This window comes from Elephantulus edwardii, unplaced genomic scaffold (genome assembly GCF_000299155.1).
Source record: "Elephantulus edwardii isolate Elephantulus edwardi_28Jun2011 unplaced genomic scaffold, EleEdw1.0 scaffold00090, whole genome shotgun sequence".
Classification (NCBI taxonomy): Eukaryota; Metazoa; Chordata; class Mammalia; order Macroscelidea; family Macroscelididae; genus Elephantulus; species Elephantulus edwardii.
Window position 1 is genome coordinate 87,263 of NW_006399840.1, and position 9,430 is coordinate 96,692.

Consider the following 9,430-nt stretch of genomic DNA (forward strand, 5'->3'; position numbering starts at 1 on the left):
TCAGGGTGAAGTCTCTCTCAGGGAGGAGTGATAGGGAATGGCAAGGGACACACTGACAAAGGAGATTAATCAGAACTGGCTTTGACAAGCACTGTAGCAATTGGACAGTTAAAACAGACATTGGTGGGGGGAACAAGAACGAACTGGGGAGGATGTTGGAGAAAACAGTGCAACAATGAATGAATGAAAACCCAAAATCTCTCTAAATGTTCATGAAAACTAATAAAATTTAATAATAATAATAAAAAAGTGGTTAAAAAATTATTTCCTAAATAATTTTATGGTTTTGGTGTGACTAGATGGTATAGCAGTCTATACTCTACATTGTGTCCACAACATCTTCTCAGATCCACCCTCAGAGCAGTGGCAGTACCCTTATCGTCAACATAAGAAAAGCATTTACTACTTACTTCTCCCTTTGATTGATAATTTAATACCCAGCACCATATATTTCTACATTACTTTCTATAAGGCTCTGAAAACTAGATGTTCACATATAGATGTTCAAATAATAAAACACTATTGAGAAAGCTAGGAGTTTGAAAAATTTGAACAGGAAATTCATGCTATTTCAAATCTTGAATAAGGCAAGAAACATCTTAAAAGAAGATGGAAGAAATACACAGTCACAAAGCCAAAAAGAGTTGACTGACCTGGAACTATTTCAGGAAATAGCATATGCTTAAGACCCAATAGTAAATAAGGAAGAAGCTCAAGCTACACTGAAGACATTGGTAAAAAAATCAGTCCTCAAGAATTGATTGAATACCTGTTGACATATTTCAACAAACAGTAAAACCCTTGACATGCTTACCAGTCTTTGCCATGAAATTTGGAAGACTGGAAGAAATCCATATTTGTTCCCGTCTCCAAACAAGGTAAAAAATGACTAGAACCATATATGACAAAGAACTTCCAGAAGTTCAAGCTGGAATTAGAAGAGGCCCTGACGTTAGGGATACCATTGCTGATGTTAGTTGGATCTTGGCACAAAGCAGAGAAGACTAGAAAAATTTCTTATCTTGGTGTGGACCATAACAAATTATGGCAAACATTGAGAAGAATGAGAATCCCAGAACACTTTCATTATCTTCATGTGAAACTTCTATCTAGACCAAGGTACTGTTGTCTGAACAGAACAGGAAAACACTGGATGGTTTAAATAACCAAGAAAGATGTGCACCAGGGCTGTACATCCTCCACACCTATTCAGTCCGTTTGCTGAGCAAAGAATTCAGAAGCTGGACTCTGAACAGGAATATGGCATCAGGATCGGAGGAAAATTCATCAACAAACCATATTATGCAGATGACACAACCATGCTTGCTGAAAGTGAGGAAAACTAGAAGCTTTTTCTGCAGAAGATCAAAACCTTAAATATGGATAATATCTAAGGAAAACAAAAATAGGCACCATTGGGAAAATCTGGTGCCAAGGACCTTTTGAAGTGCTGAAGAACAGATCTGATCCTACTTGTGGTCTTTTCAGTTGCTTCCTATGTGTCTGAAAGTTGGACAGTGACCAAGGATGAGTAGAGAATAATCAGTACATTTGAGTTGTCGTGTTGGAGAAGAGTACTGACTATCCCTTGGACTGCCAAAAGAATAAAAATATCTTTGGAGAAAGTGTAACCACAGTGCTTCTTAGAGGCAAGCAAGGATGGTGAGACTTTGTCTCACATATTTTGGGCGTGTTGTGAAAAGAGGCCTGTCCTTGGAAATAGACATCATGTTATATCTGAAAGATATAAAGAGCCTCCACAAAATTGATTGACATGGTGACTGTATCTATGTATATTTGAGATGATGTGAATGGCATAGGATAGGGCACGTTTCAGATCTCTTGTTCATTATGTCACGGTGAGTCATAGTTGAATGATGGCACCTAACAATAATATCAAGAAGATTACACTTTACAATTGAGGATACTTGAAGTATTAGGAAGTATCCCTTAGAGAAGGTCAAGGGTTTTAATTTGAAGCATACTGGGGAGAATGGATTAATTTCATCCTTAGAATTCCATAAATTGTAAGAGTATCACAAGTCCTTGTTCTAAATCCGTTTTGTTTTGTTTTTTTTTTTTGCTGTAGGTGGATCTGTATGTCTGCCTCTTGTGTGGCAGTGGCAATGATGAGGATCGACTTCTCTTGTGTGATGGCTGTGATGACAGTTACCATACATTTTGCTTGATTCCACCTCTCCATGATGTTCCCAAGGGAGACTGGAGATGTCCTAAGTGTTTGGCTCAGGTAAGACTTGATGGCAGAGGTAGAATAGAAAATTTCCTTTTTAAAAAAAATAATTTCTTTTTAAATTTTTATATTGGTTTGCTTACAAAGTTTGTATTGTGTTTCACACTATCCTTAGTTCACAGTGTGTTTCATACACTCCTTCCCGTTAATCATCATTGACCCATGCCCACTGTTACCTTTTCTTTGCAATCCCCACCAGATCTTTCAGTTTCCTGTACTCAACCCCTCCCTCCACCCATCAAATTATGTGACCTTATTATTTCCTTCCCCCCACTCATCCACACCCCTCTACTCCTAAACCCCCTCTTGGAGCCTCATATGTGTTTTAGTAGTTATTTTGTTATTCCTGCCATAATGGTCTTATGCAATATTTGGCCTTAGGAGACTGAGCTAGTTCACTTAGCATAATGCTCTCTAGTCCCTCCCAAGTTAAACAGTAATTTTCAAAATTATTGATCTTGAGTGCAGCGTAGTGTTCCATTGTATGAATGTACCACAATTTCTCAATCATTTTGATTGTGGTTGGACATTTGGGCTGTTTGCATAGTCTTACAATGGTGAATAATGCTGCTGTGAACATTGGTGTACAAAAAAATTTCTTATAGATCATTTATTTATTGCCCTTTGGTTTTAAATTTGTCAGTGTATAATAATGAGGCCCATATAAAAAAATTCTGTTGTCCAAAATAGGAAAATTACCTTAGAAGTGAGCTTCACAGTTTTATGCAATCAGCTACTGGGGGCTTTGTCTGACATACTTTGGGCATGTTGTAAGGAGGGACAAGTCCTTGGAGAGGGACATCATGCGTGGGATGGTGGAGGGAAAGCGCAGGAAGGGAAGACCGTCTGTGAGGTGGATTGATTCAGTGACTGGGGTAATTGGGATTGGTATGTCAGAGGCAGTGCAGTTGGCACAGGATAGAGCAGGGTTTAGGGCTTTTGTCCATAAGGGTCACTGTGAGTTGCAAACGACTCCATGGCACATAACAACAACAACATTATGTCTATATAAAAGTGATTAAACAAAATTTTTTTTGTTTAAAAGGATTTTTATAGTCTTTGAAGAAATTCTTAAAAGCCACTGAATGACTTAAAAATTAGCATTTCACAATGTCTAACCATTAATATTTTTGGTACATATACATCCAAATTTTATTTCTATTTGTATATAGATTTTTTTTAAAAGCAATTGGAATGAAACTATGTACAATTTAATAATCTATTTTCTTTTATAAACTTAATATAGGTCTTTTCATGTAGTACTCATTATTGATAATATTTTTAATAACATCACAGAAAAACTCTTAAAAGGACTTGCTGTCACCTTTGAGTGCTTTGTGTTAGAAGCAGACAGTTCATGTATTTTCTTGTCATAGTTGGAGTTTGTTGTGTGTATATACACATAAAAACAGAAATTTACAGTTTCTCCATACAGCCACGCTCATCATAAAGTCACGCCAATCGTGGGGAACATATTAGGCTTGGGTACAGTGGGGCAATTGTTATGCAAATTCAATATTTAGTACCTAAGAGGAATATCAGTGGATCTGGAATATTTGAAATCTAGTGGCTCACCATGTTAGTGCAGCTTAATATACATATGCTTTGTGTACCTCTCAGTTTTTTTGTTTTCCATAGTATTGTTTAACCATAATCAATTACTGTTTGTTGAATGTCATTATATTTCCATGCAATTTGTTATCGCTGTTGATCCATACATGTTGATTTTATAGTTTTAATACTTACTAGGAGGACAGTTTCTTTCATGTGTAGTGTTGAAAACTTTTAATTGATCCTGGTGAGATTATCTTTAGGCTGCTGCTTTCTATAAGTATTATTTCAAGCTGTGGTTGTTAAAACCCAAACCAAACCAGTTCCAAATCTTTCTTCCGAGGTGCTGCAGCCACCCATCTTTTGGTTCCCTGTTTATGCCATCCAAGGACTCTTGTTAAAATAGAGTGTAATAATTTCTCCCTTTTCCCCCACTAGGAGTGTAATAAGCCACAAGAAGCTTTTGGTTTTGAACAAGCAGCCAGAGACTATACTCTTCGTACTTTTGGAGAAATGGCAGATGCCTTTAAATCTGATTATTTCAACATGCCAGTTCATGTATGTATATATGTCTTGCTGCAATTTAAGATTTTGATAGCTTTTGAGAGATATTTGAGATGCTATCAATAATAATAATAATAATACAAAATTGAAACTTATAGTTTGTTTAGTGATATTTAAAGTAAAAAATATTTTAAAATGCATTGTCAATTTTCATCTTAGGGCTTCTTTATTTTTTTTTATTATTATTAAATTTTATTAGTTTTAATGAACATTTACAGGGATTTTGGGTTTTCATTCCTTCATTGCTGCACCATTCTCTCTACCCTCCTCCCCAGTTTGTTCTTCTTCCCCCGCCATCCGAATGTCTGTTTTAATTGTCCAATTGCCACAGTGCTTATCAAAGTCAGTTCTGATTAATCTCCTTTGTCAGTGTGTCCTTTGCCATTCCCTATCACTCCTCCCTGAGAGAGACTTCACCCTGATTCATAAGGAAAAGGGGATGGCGTATTCTTTTAGCTACTTCCTGCTGAAAAGGGACGCTGTGGGTTTCAGGGTGAAGGTCTTCTCTCACTACTCTAAAGGGCCCCTTTGGCAGTAGGAAACACATAGACTATTATGGAGATTGATTTTGGAATTTAGATGCACTGTTATCAGTTGTGCTTAGCCGTACATGTTCATATCCTTGAAGATGTATCGTGGGGGTGTTGCAACCTAGAAGACACAAATTTGACTAACAAGTTATAAGTACATGAGTCCAAAAATTATGGAAAAGTAAAACAAAAGATTCTTTCATTGTTTTACAAACCCTCCCCCAAGTCCCCTCCACCATGCAGCCCTCGCTCTAGACTCCTGTGATGACAGAAATACCTAGTCATATATCTCTTTTATACAGTTTTCTCCCTCCTCTGTTTCAGTGCAATATACATTATTGAACCCATCTTACTCAGTCTCACCCCAACCCCAAGGACAGTCCCATTCTACAACAGTGGCATCATGTAATATTTGTCCTTTTGTGACTGGGATATTTCACTCAGCATAATGTTCTCCAGAGTCAACCATTTTGAATAATATTGCATGAGTTCCTTGATTTTCAATGCAGCATAGTATTCCATTGTGCAAATATACCACAGTTTCTCTAGCCATTTGTTTGTTGATGGGCACTTAGGTTGTTTCCAACTCCTTGCTATTGTGAACAAAACTGCAATAAACATGGGTGTGCATATATCTGCTTGGATGTCAGCTATGGTCTCTTCAGGGTATATTCCCAGTAGTGGAATTGCTGGGTCAAATGGTATCTCTATTTGCAACTTTTTGAGAAAGCGCCATACTGCTTTCCACAGGGGTTGCACCATTTTACACTCCCACCAACAGTGAATCAGGGTTCCAGTTTCTCCACAACCTCGCCAGCATTTGTTGCTTGCTGTTCTGTTAAATTTTGCTATTTTGACTGGGGTGAGATGATATCTCATAGTTGTTTTAATTTGCATCTCTCTTAGGGCTAGGGATTTTGAGCATTTCTTCATGTGCTTGTTAGCCATCTGAATGTCGTCTTCGGTGAAGTGCCTGTTTGTATCCTCTGAGCTTAGGGCTTTAAAGATAAGCTCTTCCACAGAACTAGATAATTATTGTTGTTTAATGCTGTCAAGTTCAACTCATCATGGCCCTCTGAACAACAGACCTGCACCCTGCGTCATCATCTCTGCTACAGTTGGGTCTATAGCTGCAGTCACTGGGTCCATCTCATTGAGTGTCTTCCTCCCTGTTACTAATCCTCCACCATTCTCAGCATGATATCCCTTGTCAAGAAATAGCCTCTCAGCAACATGTCCAAAGTATGAGAGACGAGCTTTGCCATTCTTGCTCCCAAGGAGCATTCTGCCTGCACCCTTTTCAAAGACCTATCTGTTCACTCTTTTGGCAGTCCATGGGATGTTCAGTACTCTCTTCTAGCACCACAACACAAAGGCATACTTTCTCTTATCCTTATTCATTGTCCATCTCTTAGATGCATAGAGACTATGACCTGAATCAGCAGCATCTTAATTTTTAAACTGACATTATTGCTCTTCCATATTTTGGAGAACTCTGTGACAACAGACTTGCACAAAACAGTGTGTCTGTCCCCTGATTGCTTGACCAGAGATGTTGTTGAGGGTCCAAGTAACATAATGTCATTGACTGTCAACACTTACTCCATCAGTCATGAAGTTACCTTTTGTTTTCTTGATGTTGAGATGTAATTCTTTATTTTATTTTATTATTTTGTGTGTGTGTGTGTGTGTGTGTGTGTGTCAAATCAGATCTGACTGGTACAGGAGGAGATTGTTCCTCCTTCTCCAGCAGAGCATCTGGTAGATTTGAACCGTGCACCTCTGGGATTACAGTACACCTTCTTGCCACTAGGCCAACAGAGCTCACCACGAGATGTAATTCTTGTTGAAGACTATAGTGTTTGATCTTTTGCAGCGAGTGTTTCAGTCCTCACTTGCAGCAAGCAAGTCTGTGTTATCTGCATAATGCACGTTGTTGATGAATCTTCCTCAGATATTTATGCCAGCTTCTTCATAGAATCTGCCCTCACAGATTATTTACTCATATGGAGAAAGGATACAATTCTGCTGTACACTCTTCCTGATTTTAAACCATGCAATGTTTCCCTTTTCTGTTAGAACAGAAGCTTCTTTGTCCTGTTTTTGTATGAGCAATTAACAGTTAAGTTGTTCTGGGATTCTCAATTTTAATATTAGCCGTAGTTTGTTGTGATCCATCCACAGTCCTTTGTATGATTGATATAATAAACAGGAATATTCTTCCTGGTATTCTCTGCTTTTAGTCAGGATCCATCTGACATCAGTAGTACCTTGGTGTCACGGCCTATTCCAAACCGAGCTTCACGGGAGCTCTGGTGACCTAGTGGCAAGAAGCTGCACTACAATCCCAAAGGCACATGCTTCGAATCCACCAGATGCTCCACTGGAGAAGGAGGGGCAGCCTCCTCCTGTGCCAGTCAGATCTGATGCAGCGGTACACAATAAAAAAAAACAACACCCAGCTTCAGCTTCAAAAGTTCCCTGTCACTGTACTGTTCTAGCTGATTTTGGATGATCTTCAGCAGTATTTTGTTTACATGTGATATTAATGATATTGTTCTATAATTTACACATTGCATGGGATCACCTTTCATGGGAATGGGAACAAATAGGCTTTCTTCCAGGCAGTCAGGTAGCTGTTCTCCAAATTTCCTGGCATAGACTGTTGAGTATATCCAGAATTAACATCTGTTAGTTAAAACATTTCAATTGGTAACTTATCTGTTCCTGTGGCCTTATTTTTTGCCAGTGTCTTCAACACAGCTTGAACTTTTTCCACTGTTACCATTGCCTCTTGTTTATTTGGTACATTCAGAAATATTTCACTGTCAACCAGTTCTTTTTGGTACAATAACTGTCTATTCCTTTCCTCTTTTCTCCCTCCCCCCTTTCCCTTTGATCATCTTTTGATGTTTCTTGGATCATTCAAGATCTTGCTTATTGCATCATTCAGTATTGCAACTTGAGGCTCGAATTTGTTTTTTCAGTTCTTTTCAGCTTGAGAAGTGCTAAGCAAATTCTTTCCTTTTTATTCTCTGAGTCCAGTGCTTTGCACATTTTGTGCTTAACTTTGTCCTCTTGATCTGTCCTAAGAAATCAGTTTAGCTCGTTTACGTCAGCATTTCTTCCCTTGATTTTGGCTTCTTGAATATAATGCGATTGTCATGCTTTCTTCTGAAATAGATTTTAGGGTTTTTTTCATGTTTTAGTAATGTATTTTGTTCTCTTCATGTATGACATTCTTGATTTCATCCTACAGCTCCTCTTATTTTCAATCATTTATGATTAGTGCCTCAAACCTACCTATTAAGATAATTTTTGAATTCTTGTGGAATAGACTCAAGGACATATTTTGGTTCTTGTGGATTTATTTTACTCTCTTCAGTTTCAATTTGACTTTGCACATAAGTAGTTAATGGTCTGTTCCACAGTCAGCACCTGGTCTGGTGACTGCTGATACTGAGCTTCTCCAGAGATTCTTTCCACAGACACAGCCATTCTGATTCCTGTGCAGTTCGTCAGGTGAGGTCCATATGTAACGTCACCTTTTTTGGTGTTTCTTTTAAAAAGTATTTACTATGAATAAGTCATGAGTGTACGAAATGCAATCTTTTTCTCTCTAGGCCCATTTCTATCACCAAGTTGTAGTTTCTCATTCCAGCTTCATTGTATCCAACTTTTCCATTGCACTCATCAGTAATTATTAGTGCATGTTGATTGCATGTTTGATCAACTTTGGACTGCAGAATTAGTAGAAATCATCAAATCCTCCTCTGGCTTTATTTGTTGTTGCATACAATTGAATAATCGTCATGTTAATAGGTCTTCTTTGTATGTTTATGAATCGTATCCTATCACTCACAGTATTGTACTTTAGGATGGACCTTGAAATTGTCTTTTTAATTATGAATGCAACACCACTCTTCTTCAGTTTTTCAGTTCTTGTCTAGTAGATCATATAATTGTCTGAGTCAAAGTGGCCCAGGCCTCTCAATTTCAATTCACTAATGACTAGAATGTTGATTTTCACATGTTCCATTTTTGTTTTGACAACTTCCAGTTTTCCTACATTTGTACTTCGTACATTCCACATTCTAATGGTTGTTTGCAGCTGTTTTTCCTTATATTTCAGTGACTTCTTGTTTGAGCTCTACCTCTAATACAATACCTACCTGCACTTCTCTATTTTTCATAGAGTCTTGAAGACCTGTTCTTTCAGAAGTAGATGGCCAGTCCTGCTTCTAATCTGTTTTTATCTAGGAGCTCTGCTGCAATCTGCCCACTGTGGTGACTCTTCTGGCATTTGACACACTAGCAGCATAGCTTCCAGCATCACACCCATAACTTATACCCATACAGTGGACTCTGCAGATCATTACTATACTATACTGCTATACTGATAAAAGCAGATAATAAAAAAACAAGCATATACACATCCACTGACTGGAAGAGATCGATATTTGTTCCTATCCCAAAGAAAGGTGACCCAACAGAATGTGGAAACTACAGAACAATCTCACTGATTTCACATGCA

General features: G+C 37.9%; 1 protein-coding gene across 1 annotated transcript in view; it reads left to right on the plus strand.

Moving 5' to 3' along the window:
- Window positions 1-9,430, plus strand: part of KDM5B (lysine (K)-specific demethylase 5B) — a 74,776-nt gene that overhangs the window by 20,320 nt on the left and 45,026 nt on the right. Inside the window, exons 7-8 of the mRNA XM_006890528.1 lie at window positions 2,090-2,248; window positions 4,241-4,360. Of these exons, the coding sequence (XP_006890590.1) occupies window positions 2,090-2,248; window positions 4,241-4,360 (279 nt within the window). The remainder of the gene's footprint in view (window positions 1-2,089; window positions 2,249-4,240; window positions 4,361-9,430) is intronic.